Source organism: Kryptolebias marmoratus, linkage group LG22 (assembly GCF_001649575.2).
Source record: "Kryptolebias marmoratus isolate JLee-2015 linkage group LG22, ASM164957v2, whole genome shotgun sequence".
Taxonomy (NCBI): Eukaryota; Metazoa; Chordata; class Actinopteri; order Cyprinodontiformes; family Rivulidae; genus Kryptolebias; species Kryptolebias marmoratus.
In genome coordinates this window covers 27,688,702-27,710,437 of record NC_051451.1, presented here as the reverse complement: position 1 = coordinate 27,710,437, position 21,736 = coordinate 27,688,702, and the positions used below count along the sequence as shown (strand labels likewise).

At 47.3% G+C, this 21,736-nt stretch overlaps 2 protein-coding genes across 4 annotated transcripts in view; both read right to left on the bottom strand.

Annotated features, from left to right (window-relative positions):
* Positions 1-1,134: 1,134 nt before the first annotated feature.
* mypn (myopalladin) lies at positions 1,135-20,598 on the bottom strand. 2 transcript variants are annotated; one of them, XM_017424319.3, is made up of 21 exons: positions 20,418-20,598; positions 18,352-19,330; positions 15,459-15,634; positions 15,325-15,376; positions 14,855-15,248; positions 13,756-13,824; positions 13,536-13,677; positions 12,712-12,735; positions 12,319-12,435; positions 11,552-12,242; positions 8,194-9,177; positions 7,982-8,114; positions 7,167-7,244; positions 5,984-6,205; positions 5,606-5,755; positions 5,454-5,533; positions 4,768-4,894; positions 4,485-4,692; positions 4,241-4,406; positions 3,212-3,345; positions 1,135-3,137 (listed from the first exon to the last, which is right to left on the bottom strand). In XM_017424319.3, exons 2-21 carry the CDS (start codon positions 19,290-19,292, stop codon positions 2,959-2,961), a joined length of 5,067 nt encoding a protein of 1,688 aa, XP_017279808.1. In that variant the 5' UTR covers positions 19,293-19,330; positions 20,418-20,598; the 3' UTR covers positions 1,135-2,958. The 2 variants fall into 2 exon arrangements, with proteins under 2 accessions (XP_017279808.1, XP_017279809.1); XM_017424320.3 differs by lacking the exon at positions 7,167-7,244.
* Positions 20,599-21,309: 711 nt separating this feature from the next.
* Positions 21,310-21,736, bottom strand: part of cacul1 (CDK2 associated cullin domain 1) — a 6,165-nt gene continuing 5,738 nt past the window's right edge. For both annotated transcript variants that reach the window (XM_037973580.1, XM_037973581.1), the window contains exon 9: positions 21,310-21,724. The gene's annotated coding sequence lies outside the window, so the exon portion shown is untranslated. The remainder of the gene's footprint in view (positions 21,725-21,736) is intronic.

Genomic DNA, 21,736 nt, shown 5'->3' with positions numbered 1-21,736 from the left:
GACACTTCATAGGTCAGGGATCAGCTCTAGGGGCTTAAAGATGACAATTTTTTTTCAGGATCATTTCAGCTTTTTCCTTTTTGTTGTTTCTGCTTCTTTCAGCTAATTTCGGCTTTGTTCTTCTCATTTTCAGCTTCTTTTAACTAATTTCAGCTTTTTAAACTAATTTCTGCTTCTTCAGCTTTTGTTCTTCTACCCTATGCAAATCTTCTACAAATCAGCTTCTGTTCCACTTTTTGCATCTTTGTTAAACTTCAGCTCTTCAGCATATCTTCAGCCGCTTTCAGCAAAATCATTCAGCAAAAAAAGCATTCACACTGCATTTTCGCAGGAAATGCAACTTCTCTAGTTTGGTTTTATTTTTTGGTTCACTGAACCATTTTAATCCATAAATTTAGATAATTTAGTTGTGAAAGCTGCTCTGTGAACGATAACACTGTTCTGTCCGACTGACCTTTGACCCCGGCTCGTGGAAGGATTGTTTTGTTTTCTGTATTTTGAAACGATGGTAAAGTTGACGTGTTTCTTTTAATTAAAGAACCTGTGAACGGAGAACATATTAATCACAGGAGAGAAACTTTTGATGCATCCAGAACAGATATTTTTATAAAACATCTACGTTTAACGGCAACATTTTAAAAGCAGCTCGGCCTATGAAGTGTTTTTATCTCTTATTTGAGCAACTGATTATCAAAAAAATGTGATTTTTATCTTTTAAAATGCTGTTCTAGATTCATCCAGGTCTGGAAAACACTCAAAAACAAACATGTTTTTCCAAGCAGCGTTTTTACAGTTTATAGTTTTCATACATTTCTTTTAACTGTAGATGAGTCAAACAGCTGAAAATACTCATAAAAAAAGCTGCAAGTTTAACGAAACCAAACAAAATGTCCCCAAAGCACCAAAGCTTTGATTTAACGCCGACGGAGAAGCAGATCTGGCAGCTGGTGAGACGAGGCTTCGAGTCTAATTAGGTCACAGAGGTGAATGTAATTTTTCGCCTACTTGGACTCATCGACTCTAATTGGACTTATTAGCGACGCCTAATTGGCTCCTGAGCGTTCTGGTGACAAAAAACTAAATTTAACCAATTTATAATATATTTTAAGAATGAAAGAAGTTAAAAACAACAAGTCGTTGGCATAAATATAACTTTATTCTGAGATGGACAGAAGTATTTTACAAACTTTACATGAATACGAGAATTCAAACCTCTTTAAAAGCTTTGATTTACTAAATCAAATCCTGTTAATCTGTTGTTGTTTTTTTAAGTCTAATTAACGTATTTCCTCTAAACTGCAGAAGTTTTAAAAGAGATAAATATTATTCCATATAAAGATAATAAAATTCATCAAAAAGAAAAAGGCGGGAGTTTTTAGCGTTAAAACCCCAAAACGTTATTGTTTTATCAAATATGACACTGTTTTTTTTGTTAAATATTCATCTCCATCAGCTACAGGCATGCAGATTAAAAAAGTTGTAAACCAGCGAAGAACTCAAATATTTAAGAATGTGAAAAGAATCTGGTGTTTTAACACACACTGGGGTTTGTTTGACGTTTCAACAAAGAAGGAAAAATGTTTCAAGATCAGTTCTTTAAAGGGATATTCTGGTTATTGTGACTTGAGGTCTCGGTTCGCTCACAGAGTGAAAAGCAAACAGATGAAAAGAGGAAGTGATGAAGAGCGCGGCGCACCTCCCGTGAAAAAGTAGTCGAGATGAATCATAACTAGAGATCAGACTGGGAGACGGAAGTTGAAGCCACCACAGACGAGCGCCACCTAATGCCCGGTCTGAGTACAACTTTTAAGCCCCGCCCCTCCATGTAAACAAATGGGTTCACTTTGGAAACCGATGGCAGGTTCACAACATTCCTACTTTGTTCAAATGTGCAATTTTAAACACGTTTAGTTTTAATTAGTTATTTAAGGCTTCCAGAAAAGTGAGGCCACGCTGTGACTGACAGCCCGTTAGCCAATAGGGAGGGTGTGGAGGCGGGGCTTTAAGTTGAGGCGTTTCGAACGCCGAAGTAAAAACAGGAAGCTCGTGACCGCATCAGTTTGGTGTCGATCCGATGTGGATGAGGCGGCGAATCAGGGCGTTCAAAGAGAGGCGTGGCCAGACGGGGTCATTATTAATGTGGGAGTGGCACCAAAAACAAAAACCAAACGAGAATTTCAGGAGTTTTATTACACTGCTGTCATAAAAAAGCTTTTAAGAGAAATTCTACAACCTGGAAGTTCTGATGTAGGCCGCATCGCCTGCTGGGGATGACTCTCAGCTACTACCACACTAGATTTCAGCTCAATATCTGTAAAAATGTGTTGCTAAGGCTGTTATTTTGAACCAGGTGTATTCAGTCAGGTGTGAATGGTTACTTCCTGGAAGTTGATTCAAATCCATTCAATGGTTCATGAGATATTTTGCTAACAGACGGAGTAAGCATATATGACTGTCAGTCCGGGGGGGGCCAGTGAGGGGGCCATCGTATTCAATCTTCCCCCCACGGCCGCCTCCTCGGTGGTGCCCCTGGACAATAGATCCTCACTTCAAAATGTTTGAAATATCCCTTTAAAACCCTCATCTGTTTCAGCGCAGATTTCCAAAACTTTATCATTTTTAGGGGATTGTGTGAAGATCGGTGGTAAAACTTCAAAGGTTTCTGTGTATATTTATATTTATATATATTCTATTTTATTTTTGATTATTAATAAAAAACAAACAAAGCTACTCTTCATGTAAAACTGAAAACAAACTGTGATTTGCAGTAAAAATAAACAGTACAAGAACCACTTCCTCACAGCTGACCGATCAGAAAACAGGTGGCTCGTGAGCTAAGACTTCGCAAATCTTTCTCTTCGTTTCAACAATTGGAGTAAATAGGAATGGTGAAAAACCCACGATCAGTGCAGACAAAGAACACTTCAAACGCGGCACATGTTTCTGTTCTCCGGCCCCTCACAGCTCCTCGCTCTCCAGCGTGGCCTCGGCGGGGCTGCTGGTGAACAGGAAGGGGCTGGCGTCCGACGGGGAGAAAGCGGACCTGACGTCGAGCCCCTGGCCCGTCAGAGCCGAGTAGCGGCTGCTCCCTCGCTGAGCTTTCCTCATGGGGGCCGGGACGCTCTGATGCCACTGAGCTGAAGACGCAGCAGCAAGCGAACATTACTACACAGACCGAGCCGACGGCCGCGGAGTCAAACACGGGATTTACCGTAGATATCAAGTCTGCAGGTGCACGAAACAACTCCAGCGTCATTTTTGGCTGCCACCGTGTACCAGCCGGCGTCGTCTTTTGTCGTTGGCTGGATGAGGAGAGACACGTACCCCGTGGCGTCCTGGGACATGCTGGGGGGGGACGACAATTCAGGGGTGTTTCAGCAACGATCCGGACGGAAAATAATGCCCCTTTCACACGGACCCTAACGGTCCCGGCTCCACTCTACTCGGCTCGCTTTGCGCGCGTTTACACTGGCATTTTGTCGAGGCCGGTCCCTGCTTCTTTGGTCCCTGCTTCGGAGTCGGGCCAGCTGGGCCAGCCCTGCTTTCGTGGTCGGTGCAAGCTTAGCTCCTGTTCACTCATTGGTCGTGGGTGTGACCAGATGCAAGCATAAAGAGCGAAGGTAGGAATATAAACAACAGCGTTAGCTTACCCTGCAGCGTTTCTGCCGTCTGTCCCCCAGCTGAAGGTGCTGTAAAGCCTGAAATCTCCGGGGGATAACAGCTGTCCTACTCTGCGCAACAATCACTGCATCCAGAGCATTTCTTCCACTGCGCCTCTCTTCCTGAAGTCTCAAGTTTAAAAAACAGCAACAACACAGGGCCAACGTTGGCCATAGCGCTTCCGTTGTTTACACAACTTGTGCTAAGTTTCGGTAGCACACCCCCCGCGCCGAGGCCCCGCCCCCTGCAACACGAGGAGGCGTTCCTCTGCTGCCGACCAAACTGGCTGGTGTGAACGCGATGCATCCTTTATCGAGCCGAGCCGAGCAGAGCGGAGCCGGACTTCTGAATTAGAGCCGGTGTAAAAGAGGCATAAGCCGCTCGGACGTGTTCAGGTTCTGCTTCTAGAGGAGCAGTGATCACATCTGAACAGTCACACCCCTACAGGTAAGATACTAACTGTTCATAACCCGTCCACAGAACCTCGCTTTAGCCCCGCCTTGAACAGAACAGCAACAGTTTCCTGGATGAAAACGTATTCTTCTACAGGTTCTAAGATCGAGTCGGACTTCCCACTGACCTGATTCTGTCCTTGGTTTTGGAAATGGTCTCGTTGTCCTTCTTCCAGAAGATGACGGGAGGAGGCATGCCCACCACGCGACACTCCAGCCTGACGGGGATCCCCTCAGGAATCCCCATGTTCTGCAGCTTCTCCACAAACTGGGGTGGGTGCTTCGTCTCTTTCTCTGAGGCACAGACCACAGGTTCTACAGACGTAACGGGACAAGCTGCATGCGGGCGTACCGCTGGGATTTAATCCTCACCAACAACTTTCAGCTCCAGGCTGAAGGAGCTCTGGCCTGCCTTGTTGCTGGCGATACAGGTGTACGTGCCGGCGTCGTTCTGCGTCAGAGGGTCGACCACCAGGGAGTGGACGCCGTTCTCCCGGACCAGCATCCTGTGGCTGTGGTCCGGATAGATGGGCCTCCCGTTGACCAGCCACATCAGCTCCGGGTTGGGCAGGCCGCTCACCTGGAAATAACAGCAGTAAGGCCAGGAGAAGAAGCTCTTCATTTCCCGTGTTTTACTTTAAACACAGCGGCTTACTTTACAGTCCAGTCTGCAGAGTCGCCCCTCGTGAGCCATCATGTCCCCCGGAGCCTGCAGGAAGTGAGGCCGGAAAAAACGCTCCTGGGTTTGTTCGCTCTCCACCTCTTGGATGCGAGCTCGCACCCTGGCGAAGAAGAACGGGTCACAGGACGCTTTTAACAGCAAACGAATCTTCCGTCGACTGTTTTAGGATTCAGGCCCAAAAAAGAAGAGAGCATCTTCCTCCATCTCATCCTCCTGTTCATGGTCTGTTAGTAAAATATCTCATGAACCGCTGGATGAATCTTCAAGAAACTCTCAGAAATAAATAACTGGATGGTCGTCTACAGCTGATTAACGATTGGAGTAAATCCCATTCGAGATGATTAACACAAAACTGGCTATAACTCAGTCAGTTCTACAAATACTGAGCTAAAATCTGGTGAGGTAGTAGCTGAGAGTCATTCCCAACAGTTATTTTCAAGGTTTAACCAAAATGGCTACTCATTAAAGTCTGGCATAAAAGCTGGCGGGCGATATGCATTCCTCTTTGGACTCTCTTCCACCTGCTCCCTGCTCCCACTCATATATTGACATGATTTATTGTCGTAATCGTTCAGAAAATGTTTTCCCATCAGCCCTAAATGAACCGACGAACCGAACGGTGGCGGTTTGTTCGGCGTTCTCCTCTCAGACCTTCTCACCTCTGGGACTGGATGGGCGTCAGGCGGTTCAGGGGAGGTCCGGATTGGACGATCAAATGTCCCGAGCAGCTGATTCGTCCCTGGTGATAACAATTCAGAAGTCAGAAAGAGACTGTAGAGAGACGGACAGGAAGCACGGTCTGAAACTGAACCTGAGGGTTGGCAGCCATGATGGTGTAGTTGCCGTCGTCGTCGCCGGTCGTGGACTCGATGTGCAGAGCGCAGGTCCCGTCGCCTTCTCTTATCTTCCTGTAGTGGAGGTTCTTCCTCAGGATCTGCTTGCCGTCCTTGAACCAGTACACCTGAGGAGAGGCGAGGAGTTAAAGCAGCCGTGTCCAGTCCTGGTACTCCTCGTGGGCCACCATCCTGCAGGTTTCAGGTGTTTCTCTGCTCTGACACACCTGATCTGAAGGACTGAGCGACTAAACCTACAGACCTGCTGAAGAGCAGAGGAACATCTAAAACCTGCAGGATGGACCTCCAGGACCAGGACTGGACCCCACTGAGGTTTGTGTGGAAAGGCCTCCCACCTTTGGAAGTGGGATTCCCAACACCTTGCAGGTGAAGGTAACCGGAACGCCCTCCATCGCCTTGAAGTTCTTCAGCTTCTTTTCGAAGATGGGCGCGATGCACTTCCCCGTGGGCACGTCGTCGTGCTGAACCTCATCGTCCGATTCCTCCACCGGCGTTCGCTCCAGCCGAAACTCGATCTCACTCATCAGCCTTTGCTCGAAGTTGGACACTTTGTACTCCTGGAAGGAGAGAAACGACGACGTGAAGGTAAACCGCCGGCGTCTTTATGCTCCTGCAGAGACATGCGTTCAAACCCGGAGGATGAATCTGCGTGCATCTGTTCTCCAGGTAAGAAATAATATGAACAGGTAGGAGTCTAAATCAGCTGCATGACAGTTTGGTTTTGTATCTAATTAAAAACAGTTTCAGTTTTTATTTTGCTCACAACCAAAACGGCGAAGAGAAAAAACCTCAAACTGAAGTTTAATTAAATTAACTCCCTGAAGGCGTTTCCTGGGATTGTTTCGGTCAAACCTTGAAAATAACCTGAAAGAAAAATATTCTGCTAACAGACAGACGCAGGCAAAATCATCATCTCCCGCCACCAGAAGGCGAGCAATAATAATAATAAATAAATTAAATATAAAGATCTGATTTATTTATTTAGCACAAAACGTAAACGACTGCATGAAACCTTTTGGGAAACAGCTGCAAATTTCAATGTGAAAGGCTAAAAAACTTGATGAAATGAACATTTTAGTGTTTAATTTCTCTTTGCATTATTTGTGCAGGTTATGTATTATTGAACAGAAGCTGGAACTCACGATTAATTGATGAGGATATTTAGATGTTAATTATTTATGGAAAGCCAAAAGGGACACAATTCATTAAACACCGTTAATTAAGTTGTTATTAAGCACCACCAGGCATTTATTAAGCGCCAACATTAGGCATTAATTAAACATCTGGTGGCGTTTATATGGAGAGCCAAACGAGACATAATTCATGTGCTTTAAAACGCAGAGTGGCGTCTTTTAATTGCCATTAATTATGCTTATATCCATTTATTAATCGCCACCTGACATTCAATACAGTATCTTAACACTTAATTAAAAGTGTGTAAAGCCCTGGTGGCGCCTAATAAACACGTAGAAGTCATCCAGCCTCGAGCAAAGCAGAGTTTGGTAAAGATCCGTGTACCTCGTCATAGTTAACGACAGTAGCAGGAATGTTTGGTCCAAGGGGTCTGCTCGCTGTTTCCCCCTTTTTATGCAGCTTCTATGAGAGGACAGGGACGGATGATGAGCACCAAAGACACACAGATGAGACATTCAAGCTGATAACGATGGGAGACATACAAGCTGTTGTCGCCGTGCAAACAGTGTGTTGTTACAGACACACAATGGAGGACAGGAAGTGATGAAACTGACGTGAGGTTATTACGCGCCCATATGAATCTATCTCAGTTTCCAAAAATGTCGGTACACTAAAACTAAAACATGAACAGCATTAAGATCTTAAAAGTAGTTTGAAATGGTACAAACACGTCTGTCGGGTCAGGATGTTTAAGCTGTGGCTGTTCGGAGGCACAAAACTGAGAAAATACGCAAAATTTTGACAAATTTCCAGTGAAATTTGGGTCCGAATTTTCTGGGAGCTCACATGCAAATCAGTAAAGGGATTAAAGCTGCAGAGCTTTGGAGTTAGGGATAAAAAATACACCAAATAAAAAGAAAAAACAAGTCTGGCATTAAATCAGACAAAAACATTTCCTACTTTACTAAACGAATAAAGAGAGAGCACAAATTTTAGTTTATGTGTCTTTAGTTTCAACTGTGTTTATTTCTGTTTTAGGGTTTTGAATCATTTAAAAACTAAATATATTTTGGTTGGTCCCAACTTTTTTTGGACCCAGGATCGTTCGTGACGACGACAATCAGCACCGATAAATCTTTAAAAAGCTGGTTAGTTTACATTTTACAGATTTGGAGGTTTGGCTCTGCGTCAGACTCTACCTGTTGGTACGAAAGCTGCGGAGTTTCGTCCTTAAAGCGAAGTTTCTTCTCGAGGTTGTGGAGGAGGAGCTCTTTGCTTTCCCGGACGTTTTCAGCTGATGGGAGACGCGTCTTCGGCGTCTTCTTCTGAACCCTGCAGAGACGGACAGTGAGACGGACGGTGGCGTAAAACGCGTGGAAGTTCTCGCTCCCGTGTCAGAGGAGGCACCTACCCCGAAGGAGCTCCTTTAGGGAGACCCATGGAGTTGGTGGGCTGACTCGGGGTCAGCGATGGCAGGACGGAGCTGAGGAAGGCCACGGGGTTCTGGATGGGGCTGGGGGTGGAGCTGCTGGACGTGGGAGAAGAGGCTTGTGGGGGCGACTGGGCGCGGAAGGCCAGCGCCGACCCGGGCGTGGGAGACGACACGAGGGACGGAGGGCTGGTCGGGGACTTGAGGACCCTCGTTGGGGAGATTCTGGGTGGCGGGGAGAAAGGCGGGGGGATCGGCGAGCTGGCTGCGGAGGAGTTGAGCTCAGCAGCCAGCTCCTGGAGCAGAGGAACCGGGGATTCTGTTGGGGAGGGACTCCTGACCGGAGATAAGGTCTGAGCAGCGATGAAGTCTTTGGGCCGGGTGTAGCTGAAGGTGTGGGATATGGAGGTCAGGTTCATGAGGGAGGCGTGGGTGCTCCTGAGCTGGGGGGTGGGGGGCGTGATCTGCTCCAAGGTCAGGCTAAAATCTGCAGAGGCGGTGTTCAGCATTGGTGCGGGCGGAGAAGAAAACTGGGGTTTGGGTGCCGTTCTGGAAACAGCAGCAGGGGAAAGGTTCAGGTGCGAGGCGTGGATGGTGTTGCAGTGGCTCACGAGTGGAGTGGCGAGCGCAGGAGGGGTGTGAAAGTGTGGCGCGGGAGGGGCGGACGTCCCCGCGGAGGAAGTCCTGATCGCCGGGGCCGGGAGCGTGGTGGTCAGCGGAGCCGCAGAACGAGGAACCGGCTGCGAGGCCGCCGGCGTGCTGAGATACGACTGGAATGACGGCGCCTGTGGCTCGCGGTGCATCCTGGGAGACCACAAAGAGCTCTCCTGGGGGCTCTGCACCTCGGCCGGGACCTGGATCTGGAGTGGGGGATGGGACTGAGGCCGGGTTTGGGGCAGGGGTTTGGGTTCTTGCTGTTGTTCCATGAGAACCTGGCTGTGCAGAAGCTGAAGCTGAGCGGGGTCCCTGTCAATCAAAAATCAATCAATCAATCAAACTGAGCTGAAATCTACAGACAAATCTACAAACTGGAATTTATTGTGACTTTTCTCTGATCCACAAAAAGTCAAATATGTCCACACTGTCCACCAGTTCAAGCAATTATTCTTAAGTAAAAGTTATTTGGACGTGTCTCTACATGAAGATCCAAACTGCCTGTCCACAGTGTCCCTGTCCATCATGGACTCAGAGGACCAAGACAGAAGCTCCAAAACCTTCAGGCTGGACTGAAACCTGCAGCTGTCCACACGGACGAGACAAATGTCTCCTGCAGAAAAGGTTGACGGTCAGACAAGACAAAGATGGAGCTGTTTGGACACAAAGACAAGAAGGACGTTTGGAGGAGTCAAGGTGAGGCTTTCAGACCTGAGAACACTGAACCAACTGTCAGGCATGGCGGTGGCAGCATCATGCTGTGGTTCAAAGTGAGGAGGACTACCTCCAAAGTCTTCAACTTCAAACCAACAGCTGGACGACAGAAACTTGGACAGTTTGGTCCAACAGGACAAAGATCCCAGCATCAGAGCTGCTCTCTGATTGGATGGATCATCAGAGCTGCTCTCTGATTGGATGAATCATCAGAGCTGCTCTCTGATTGGCTGAATCATCGGAGCTGCTCTCTGATTGGCTGAATCAGGCTGACATTAAGCTTCCCGATTAAATCTGTGGACTCTGATTCAAAGCTGTCAGGAAACCAACCAGTTTAACTGAACTCTGCTAATTCTGCCAAGAAGAGTCAAAAATCAGCCAGAAGCTCCTGGATGGAGACAGGAGACAACAGGAGGTCCAGGAGACACCTGCTGAGGGACATTAGTGGGGCTGTATGGATATATTTGAGCCTGTATTTGTGTGGATAAACTCAAACTTCTGCACCTTTTCTTGTTTTATAAAAATGACTGCAGTTGATGTTATATAACTCATTCCAACCTGGAAAAAAGAACATTTCTAATAAATCATTTAAAGACTAAAATATTTTTCTGCCAGAGAGGATGGATGGAAACATTTAACAGGGATAAGAAGGGTTGTTGAACTGTGATAATAAATTGTGTCCATGCAGTAAACCTCTGGAGGAGCAGGTCTGAGGAATATTTTGTCCTTTTATGGTCCAACAACAAGAAGCTCTCAAGAGAGCTGTCGGCACGTTAAACACCTCCAGCTTTCAGGATAAACAAACTTCTGCTTTTTACCAAAAAGTTATCACATTTTTACAAACAGTTAACTATATTTTTAACCAACATCAGATCAAAAACAACCACTATAAATCAACAGCAGGATTGTTTCATATAAATCATCATAAATGCAAAGAAAAAAAAGCAAACTTACAGATAAAAAACGCCATCCTTTGTTTTCGAAAGCCGAAAGATCCACATTTGATCCAGAAAGCGCTCGTTTCTGAACTGAACTGATTACAGCTGCTGTCTGAGCCGAAGCTGGAGGAATCACCGCCTCCTTTGATGTTAAAACGTGCCGTCAGCGTCCGGGCGGTCCGAAGTTACGACGCGGTTTGAATAACGATCAGATCTTACTCACCACTTTCTGTGCACAGTCTCAGGTCAGAGAAGGTTGGGACGAGAAGAAACATTAAATGTTGTTTGATGTCCATTTGTGGAAGAAAATCAGGTCATTTAGACTCTGCTGGCAGCAACACGTCTCCAGATGTTCCAGATGTTTCCTTCTGTGCAGCATCTGTAAACATCTGGACCTGAGGTTGTCCCATTCTGGCTGTTCAACAGTCCTGGATGGGAGGCACTAATGCACCCCCATACCATCAGAGAGGCAGGCTGACCTCAGAACAGTTCTCCTCTTTGGTCCAGAGGAGACACATCTGTTCACGTCTGGCTTCTTCTTTGCCTGATAGAGCTTTAAGCAGCATTGTGGACGGCACGGTGTACTGTGTTTACAGACAGTTTTCCTGAGCAGAACCAGAACCAGAACCTGATCACCAACATCCAGCCTTGACCTTTGACCTCAGAGATTTCTACAGATTCTTCACATCTTTTAAAGATNCAGCATCTGTGTTTACAGACAGTGTTCCTGAGCAGAACCAGAACCAGAACCTGTCAGCTGGTGAACCTCTGCCCATCTTCAGCCTCTAAATGCTCTTTTTCTCCTCACTCCTCTGACCGACCTGCTGATAATTAACCTCGTTAGTCACTAAAAGCTCCTCCAGATGTTTCTGATTCGGACCTTTTACTTTTTCAGCTGCCATCAAATTATAAATTACCTTATTTTTTCCCAAAGAAAATGGTAAAAGTTTTACGTTTAATATGTTTACTTTGTTTTATTGTGAATCAAATGTGTTTTTATGAGATTTACAAATCAGAAACACTCGTTTACTCACAGTTTGGGTTTGGCCAGCACCGGCGGCGGCTCTTTGCTGACGGACGACAGACTGATGTCTTCATCGGTGGGACCAGACGTGTCCCCCTCTTCATCCTCCTCATCCTCAGGCAGTTTGAAGTGCACGTGCCGGGCGCCAGCGCGGGAGTCTTTGTGGTTCGTCAGGGCGCCTGTTTTCAGGCAGGAGTTGGGAGGAGGGTCCGGCAGGGGGACCACACCGGGGGAACCGTTACTCGGGTTCGGGTCTGGAGACGCCACTGAAGGTCTGGACGCGGGTGGAAAAGGTAAGGGTTTCTGGTTTGGGAGCGTCTCTCTGCCCGTCTGCGGGTCTTGGTGTGCTCCACTGGACCCCCAGGAGACAGGGTCCAGGTTTGGAGGATTTCTGGCAGATCTCAGCCCGGAGCTGGGCGGTTCCAGACCGGCCGGGACGCTGCGGGGGGTGTTTGAGCGCAGCATGCTGGATCTGTGGGGTTCCAGCTGGAGGCTGCTGGTGCTTAAAGGGTCCAGGAGCAGCTTGCTGGACACAAACGGCTCCAGGCGGATGGTGCTGGAGTGGGGCTTGATGCTGCCGGGAGCTGGAACGTCTGCTGGAGCGTTTCCAGCCGGACCTGATGAGAACAGCTCCTGGTTCTGATGGGGTTCTGTCTGTAAACCGTTTCCGGGCCTCACAGGAGCGCCGCCGCCGCCATTCCCTGAGGAGGATCAAAGAAGCTTTAATTTAAGAATAAAACCGTCATTATTTTCTGTATAACCACAGAGAAATGTTACCTTTGACCTTCAGCGCAGCCGTGCTCGACACAGTCCCGTAGCTGTTGCTGGCTGTGCAGGTAAATCTCCCAGAATCCTCAGGAAACACCTCCGCGATGACCAAGGTGCATATTTCCTCTGGAAGTAAAACAGGAAAAGCCGACTCTGAAATCTACCTGAATCACATCTGTTATTTTTCAGAGCTCCTGAGGGTTTTTCTCTCTGCATCTCTGGGGTCAGGAGCCTGTTCTGCCTCCATGTTTTGACACAGGATCGGGAGGATACCTTATAAGGTCCAGACCGCAGGAAGGTTCAGGAGACGAGCAGAAGCCTCAGCCAAAGGCTCCAAACACTTCAGCAGAGTAATATATACACGAGACTTTCAGACAAACGACGACTGCGTGAGAGACGTACCTGACTCAGCTGGAGATCTGGGCTCTGAAACAAAACAAAAACAGTCAAACAACTGAAATTATGATTCATTTTATGTCTGCTGACGATGCATCAGATCGTGTTTCTGTTGGTTGTTTACAGTAAATTCTTTGAACGATGTATTTGACTCAGTTTTATGGTTATTATAAATATGTGTTCATGCTGTTTGATAAGAAGGGAAACGTTTAAAAAAAGGGGATGTTTTGGGCAGTTTCTGACAGGACTGACGAGCTAACGGCTAGTCCGAACGTGGATAAGACCAAAGCGGGTCTTTCAGGGAGCCACATCTCCAAAAATACTTCATGCAAACGCTGTTTCATAGACTCTACGTTTCACATTCAGTGGTTCTGTGGTAGACTACAGCCTGAGGACGCTTCCTGCAGGAACATGAAGGTAAAATAATCGTGTCAGCGTCATATTTTATGACATTTCAGAGTTGAGGGTCCACTCAGACCAGCTGTTATTAGCTCGTGGTTACGATGCGAGCAGACTCAGGTCCGAGGTGAAATATACATTATTTCTGCTTCGGTTCGCTGACGCCATTTGTGTTTGAAAATAACAGCGTGATGCGAACTGATGGCAGTGAAAAGGTTAACAAACTGAACCGGAGGAAACTTGTGGCTTTAAGGGGGCAGAGATCCACTTTGTTCTCGTCAGGTAAGATATTATCTGTTCGTAGCTTTCACAGAACCCCATTAAAATCTAAAGGAGCAGGACTGAATGTAGGACAGGAAGCCCTGCAGACAGCAGCAGATCAGATATGATGGGATGTTGCTCCTGTGTTTCAGGACGGAGGGAAAGCTCACTTTTCTGCAGGATCCTGAACTCGGGGGAGTCCTCGAGGAGTTTCCCGTCTCTGTACCACTCGACCCGAGGCGACGGCACGCCTCTCACACGGCCCTCCAGCACCACCAGCTGGCCTTCGGCTGCGGTGAGGTCCTGCAGGTTCTGTTGGGACGAGACGGGCCGTTTGCTGCGTCAGCTGAACGAGCAGCCGAACATCGACTGTTTAAAGAAGGACGATACCTTTGTGAAAACTGGAGCCGCCATGATGGACGGTCTGCTTAGTCCCTGGGAGCTGATCTGGTTGGAGATCTGAGGAGAAACAGACGAGAGGAGAAATGGATCCGTGTTCTGATCCGGAAGGCCGCAGACAGAACAGGAGAAATGACATTTTCTGTGAAAATACGGAGAGCTGAAGGAGTTTACTGAAAAAGATTCAAACTGAGAAGTTTCAGCTGCAAGAAGCAGAAACAGCTAAAAGCAGCAAAAAGTTCATTAAAAGTTAAATACAGAAGATTGGAAGCTAAAAGTAGCTAAAGGCCAGGTATAAGTTGACATTAGGAAAATGTTAGCTAAAAGCCAAAGTAGTAAAAAGGTTACCGAAAAGCTAAAAGTATCAAATTGGTAGCTAAAGGCTAAAAGAAGCTAAATGCTAGCTAAAAGCTAAAAGTATTGAATGCTACCTAAAACTTAACATTATCAAAAAGCTAGCTAAAACCTTACATTGTAAAACAGTAGCTAAAAGCAGCAGAAGCTAATTAAAAGTTAAAAGTAGAAGATTGGTAGCTAAAAGTAGCTAAAGGTTAGGTATAAGTTGACATTAAGAAAAGGTTAGCTAAAAGCTAAAAGTAGAAAAAAAGTTACCAAAAAGCAAAAAACAGCAGATTGGTAGCTCAAGGCTAAAAGAAGCTAAATGCTAGCTAAAAGCTAAAAGTATTGAATGCTGGCTAAAACTTAACATTATCTAAAAGCTAGCAACAGTAGCTAAAAGCAGCAAAAGGCTACCTATAAGCTAACGGTATTAAAAAGTTAGCAGCAGCTAACTGCAGAAAACAGCTAAAATGCTATCTAGAAGCTAAAAGTACAAGAGGCTAAAGAGAGCTAAAATTAGAAAAAGGTTGCCTTAAAGCTAAAAGGAGCAAATGCTAAGTAGCACAAACAGAAGCTAAAAGCTAAAGGTAGCATTAGAAGAGATAATTAAAGCGAGTTTTTGTAGGAGAATACTTGTAAATAAAGTTAAATGTTTTAAAAAGTATAAAAGTTTTTAAAACCAACAGTCAGAGCAGCCGTCCGTCTCCTGAACGAGCTGAAGGTTAAAACAGCTGGTTCAGATCAGGTTTACCTGGCCGTGCTGGCCGGGCGCCGGCAGGACCGGTGACACCGCCAAGCTGAAACCCGCAGACGCAGCTGTTCTCGCAGCGTTCTGCTCCAGCTGTGGTTCTGCTGCGTCCGGGTCCGATGCCGAGCCTGGAGCCTGAGCTGGAGCCTGCGCTGAAGCCGTCTCCTCCTGGGCGGGACGCGGCGGGGACACTTTAGGGATGTCCAGGACCGGGAGCACAGCTGAAGAGGTCCGAACCAGCAGGGGAACTTCTTCTGGAGCTGCTGGAGACGAGAGTTCCTCCGCCGGTTCCTCTGAGGGTTCTGCAGGCCGGGCTGAGCTGTCCTTTTCTACCGGACGGGCTTGGTTGGATAACTCTGGTACGTATGGAGACGACTTCAGCTGTTTCCTCTGGAGCCTTTAAAGATACGTCACAGAGAGAATTAGGGCCACTCGGTTTGGGTCAGAACTGATGGCGGAAGCTGAGAACTCACTGGGCGACGTGTTCGAAGTGCGGCTCCCCCTCAGAATCTGACGACGAGGCACCTGTGGGGTTAAAAGCTGCATTAGGCGCTGAGGCAGAGGCGGCGGGACGCAACAAAGGCATCAACAGGACAGACAGAAGCACCTTCGACGTAGATCTCAGCGGACGTGGAGTCCGTCCCGTAGACGTTCGATGCAAAGCAGGAGTATCGTCCGGTGTCTTCCTCGAAGGCTTCGGCGATGATGAGCGAGTGCAGCTCGGAGGTGGTGATGATCTGGATGTCGGGGCTGTTCTCCAGCTCCTTTCCCTCACAGAACCACCTGCAAGTCAACGCAGATAGCAGCTGTGAAGGAAAATGCTTTAAATAATAACCGGAACACTTTCCCATTCATTTAATCCCACGAATTTCCAGATTCCTTTTTTTTTGTTTCTGATCAAAGCATCCTGTGTGTTTGAAGAGTTAATTTTGTTAAGTGTTATTATTGGATGGGGGAAAGTTTTCCATTTCTGAAAGAAAAAGTATTTTTTCTTTAACAGAAGAGAAAGTGAGGAAAATATATTATTATTGCAAAATTAAACAATTATATCCCACATCACAAGCTTTCCTAATATCCTTCAGTCTTTGTTAGAAACTGTTCTACAATAAAAAGTAATAATAATCTAATTACTTATCTGTCCTCACTAGAAACATACAGACAGGAATAAATCAGCTCAGCAATAATAAAAAACACAGAAATGATGTGAGAGAATCCAAACAGCTCCAGTTTGGTCTCATCAGTCCCAGAAACTCTGGTTTCTGTCAGCATGTGTTTTTCTGGATCTTCTTCTATCAAACCTCCACCCTGGAGCTCAGCTTGAATTATTTTGGATCATCTGGGGTCGCATTGCCCCCTGCGTCCACGTCCTGGGAGGTTGGCTGCCGTCCCAGGAACCGTCTACGTTTGAATAACCTGCTCAGCTGTGGTCAGAGGAACAGGAAGCTGCTTCAACATGGAGATCTGTAATCTCCTCAGCAGAGGAGAACAACCAAACCGAACCACCCAGAGGCCGTTTGTTCTTTAAACTGAACGTCTGACGGAAAGCTTCAAGGCTTCAGGTCCGACATGACTATGAACCAAAGACTAACCGCCTCTTTAACGGGACCAACAGATCTGAACGCCTGAATCCCTTTTCAGGAGAAATGAAGCGTCGATTCAACGAGCTGGAAGGAGAACAACACGTCAGCGTGGATCTATTCTAAGAGGATGAAGCTTCGTAAAATGGAGACGACACAACCGAGAACCGACGACGTCATCATGCAGCCATAAATCTGTCAGAAAACAGACGGACGTGAACTTTAAATCATCCAAAATCCAAGCAGTCGGTGTTGGAGGAACGTTCTGCGGTTCTATCGGTGAGTAAGGCTCTAAATTGAAAGCGTGAGTCGCAGAGGAGGATGGTATGAAGTCAAAGCCCCCCACTCGCTGCACCTGTCGGGGCTATTTTCCCTTCGGAGATCCAGAGAGGAGATTCACTCACCCAACGAAACTAAACATGGACTCTGAATTCACTCTGTGACTCGCACAGAAGACCCGAGAAACGGGCGACACAATCAGGACTGAGTGAGACAACGGTCACGTCTCGTTAACAGGAAGCAGTGAGGTCAGCAGGACGTCTCAGGAGGACATCAGGTGAGGAGAAACGGAGTAAATCATCTTACCGAAGTGCTCACGCTCCTGTCCAGAGCTCGGCCGGATCCATTATCAGACTCGACTGCGGCTCGCGTTGCCAGCCTGGTTCTAAAAATGGCCCAGAGCTGCATTCTCCACGGCCGGGTTTAAGTTAGAGGCTCAACAATGTCCAGAACAAACCGGGCCCAGCACCTCAGTCGCTCCCGTTTTGATCTGGGAGTTTATAACTATTGTTTTAAAGCATGTCTGAGAAGACGACAAACTACAACTCAGGCAAAAAAAGCCAACAATTCACTGACTTCTTCCTGAAGTTTGGCACATTTAGACAATGAGAGGTCCTTAAAATAATGAAACTTTCAGGAAATAATAACTGGATACACATCTCTGGAGTCAAACCAATTCAAACCGACTCTAGTAGCCGCACATCTTTGCTTAAATACGCAAACTATTACAGTCAAAACTGTCCCTGGATGTACGTCTACAACTGACTGGTGTTTAGAGCCAACTCAATTAAAGATGGCCGCCACCAAGCACAGGAATAACTGTAACTACAACACAACACACACGAAGTACGACACGTTGCTTAAAAGCATTAAAGTATTTGAACATAATCACTGGATGCACGTCTGCAACGGAGTCAATCCAAATCAAGATGGCTGCCGCAGCTCATTCACTTTTATGGCGACTGGGATCAGATTTGCTGTGGTAGTAGCTGACAGTCATGGCGGGCGACATGCATTCCTTCGTGATTTGCTCCCCGGACCACACACAAACATGACCACGTGATTCAGAATCAGCTGTCGGCCATCATCACATGTCATCCTTCGTCCCGACTCTAATCCTTCGAGTGCTTGAGTCGCCCTCAGGTCATCCGAGCTCCCGGCAGAATGAATTATTGTTGGTTACTTTAATTAAACCTCCGTTACGTCTGAGGATCCTCAGCCTTTTTTTGGAAAGGGGATTCCTTTCAGAGGAAGTTTGTGGTCCTGTTTTCCTTTTCCATCAGTCCAAACACGACCCGGTTCAGATTACTGCAAACGCTCCGCTCAGCCAGCTTTCAACAAAATCACTTCTTTCAGCTGAGGCAACAACTTACGCCCAATTAAGAGTTAATTAATTACCAACCGTGATCATAGACAAACCCAGAGCCCGACGGGGCCAACGAACACCATCGGTGAGCGTTTCCGCCCAACGTGAGGTGGTAGTAGCTGACAGTCATACTCAACACAAAGCATGGGTTTCCCCATCATGTTGTTTTCCAAACCTTCGAGTTATGCTTTTGTTATTTTTGTGGAGAGTAGGAAACCTGGAAACACTGGAAACACTGAAGTGAAACCTGGAAATGAAACGGTTGCTTCCCGTCTTACCGGACTTCCGGCACCGGATGTCCTCTCACGATGCAGTCGAGCCGGACCTTGCTGCCTTCAGGGACCTCCCTGCTCTTCAGTTTCTGGATGAAATGCGGCGGCTCGCATGCAGGTTCTGCCGGACGTGGACTTTCAGCCAGATCCCCCGCCTCCTGGGACACGGAGTCAAACTGCTCCTCTTTGGTAACTCCACAGTCCTGGACCTCCACGGGCTCGCTCCCCAGATCCTGGTGGCTGACGGCTGGGACGGGCCTCTCCTCCTCCGCCGCCTCCGGAGGCAGGATGGCTCGCTCCCTGCTGTCCGAGCTGAGGGGATAAATGGTCTCCTCGCTCTGGTTCTTGTTCTGGACCCTGCTCCGGTGGGCTTTGCAGGATCTGGGTCGGACCCGCTTGGAGCTGTTAGCCTTAAAGAGGGAGGAGAGCTCCTCGATGAAGTCCGCTGCCTTGTTTAGGAACTCCTTCTTGGACTGGGTCTCCAGACCATACGGGGCACTTTTTGCCGGACTGTTCCGATGGTTGAAGCCCTCCGTGGAGTCCCTGTTGTTCCGGATCACGTTGTCCTCCTGTGTGGACACTTTGTGCGTCTTTCTGTTGGACGTGAACGCTGAGTGGACTACCGGTTCCTCAGGAGACGGCTGGATGATTGACGGGGCAGCAAAGGGAACAGGAGAATGGTTGGAGAACCACTCCCCCGACTCCGAGGGTGAGATGCTGGAGGTGGTTCCTGAGGTCACCGAGGCCTTGACCTCTGCCCTCTCCTCGCTGGGCTCATGTCCGATGGCCTGGCGGGCCAGATTCACGCTTTTATTCAGCTCCTCTTGGCTGAGGAAGGCTGACAGGTCTGGGAGCTGGGTGTCATGGTGGCCCAGGGTGTCCTCACCCTTACCTTTAAGAGACCCGTAGATCTGCAGGCGTGAGGAGGAAGCATCTGAGCGACTCATCTCACCGAGGCGGAGGTGGACTCGGCTCACCCTTAACGCTGAGACAGAAGCGGGGGTTAGGACTTTATAAACACAAAGTATATTTAAATAAGTGTCCAACAGTGACTGATTCAGGGTTTAACATCTTTCCTCACAAGCAGGAGAGGATCTGACCTCCGTTCTGACTGAACTTCTGGGCACCAAATCATGCAAACAAATCCCAGCAGGTTTTATAAACTTTGCACCCCATGCTTGTTTAGATGCAAGCAGCAGCTAGCTGTAGCATCTCCAGTGCAGCTGGGAAACAGCAGGAACTGTTGGAACATGTTGAAGATTAGATTTGACGTCAAAACCAGCTTAAACTGCGGCTCAGCTCGAACCACTGTTTAACTAATTCCAGTAAATATTCTGCTAATTTTAGCAGATTTTAGGGTTAAGCATCTGTTTTCTGCTCATTTCAGCTCCTTCAGCAGTTATTTTCAACTTTTACCTCCTTCGAAACGGCCAAAATAAACAGCCAACCGGAGGGAAAATTAAATTAGAAGCAACCCGTGCCGCTGTTTATTTGCAGCTTGCTTCAGCTGACGTTACGTTGCAACAATCCCTTGTTAAAATAAGATTTGTGGTAAAAATAACTTTTTATTTCAGCCTGAATGCGTCTCTGCGGGGTGTCGGGTTTATGTCCTGACACCTGATCAGACGCAGGCGCAGGTTTGTGATGTTTAGATGTTCTTTATTTTAATTTTTACTCCGAGCACGAGCAGGTTGGTGAAACAGAGCAGACATGTGCTGCTGACAGTCAGGGGACACAGCGATGCCCTTCCAGCAGACCTGGACCTGCAGCTGTTGTGCACATTAATACTTTGCAAACAGGCTCCTCGCCCACCGCGTCACATCTATTAATAGGCAGGGGTCAGTTTACACGAACAAAATCAACACACACACAAAAGCAATGCATCTCGTCCTGTAGGCCTGATTAATTCAATTAGACCAATGTTTACCACACACTGCTGGGAGATAACACACACACACACACACACACACACGCTGCCATATTAAGATAATTCTCTTACACTGGAACACATCAAACTAAAACAGGACAGAAAGCACCAAACTGCAGAAAATGGGGGGTCTGGTTTGTTTTACCTTCAGAATCAACGCCGCGGGCCCCTGAGAGGATCTCGACCCGGGGGAGATCCCGGCCTTCCGGTTGGACAGATCCTAGACCCAGGCAGGTGCTGGGGCCTCCCGGCGTTCCCGCACGGAGTGGCGTTCAGGGCGAGACGTGTGGCCGAGGAGCTGTCACCGGTAAAAAGTAGCAACATTTGTCAGCGCAGCGGCTGCAGGTTATTTTGAGAAGTCCTGACCCATGTGCCCGGGTGGCGTCCCTCCTCATTGGCCAGAGATCGAGGGGGGGGTCACGCTGTAAAGGAACTATCAACCCCCCCCTCATTAAACTGTTATCAGGGAGGTCCAGGTGAAACATCTCGGCTGCAGAGTTCAGAACTTCTTACTTTAAGAGAAACTTTAAATAAATTCGTCTCATGTTTGGTTTCAAATGGAGACCTTAATCCGACTTTCTTCACCCTGAACCGACCCGAACACGAGTCCCGGACTGTTCGGCTGATCATCGTTAGTAAAACAGGAGCTAAAAGCCAAAAATAAACTAAACTGCAGCTATGAGCTAAAGAGAAAAGCTAAACTTAACTGAACTATTGCTAAAAGCTAAAATGAGCAAAGTTGTAGCTAAAAGCTTCAAAACTATAAATTAAAGCTAAAATCAGTAAAAACGAAGGAGCTAAAGATGTCTGAACGTATCTCTGTGGGAATGAAGTTAAAAAGTCGCAGCACAGTCTGTCCGATTGAGACGATTCAAACGAGCAGAAAGTATCAGGAAGACACAGAGTGAGCGCTGACTCGGCGTCTTCGAGGGCGTTGTGACATCAGCCGTCTTCTACACAGAGACCAGACCGGATCGGGAGGTTCTGACCCGGTCCAGATCGGCTGCTCGAGAACAAGAACACTTCAGAAGACCCGATGCAGGAGCTTGTGTCAAATATTTAATGAATCGTTTTACTAAATGTGCACCTACGACAAAAGCTAGTGTGCACAGGCCGCGGCGGCGCACGGCCCACAAACTATTTACAGTATCAACAGGCTGTACATGTTAGGAACATTTAACATTTAACGCACCTCAAACCGATGTTTGCATATCGCCCGTGTCAGGAAATCCTCAAAGAACTCAGCTGAGTACAGAAAACTTCAAATACTACGACGTGTTTGTCAAAAGATTCTGGCACTTTTCTGGCAAATCTGTCATTCTTACATGCAAACTCTACAGAAACGATCCATAAAACAGCCCGGTACGTACCTGGTACTAACATGTACACAGAGTACATACAGGGCCTGTACCTGGTACTAACATGTACACAGAGTACATACAGGGCCTGTACCTGGTACTAACA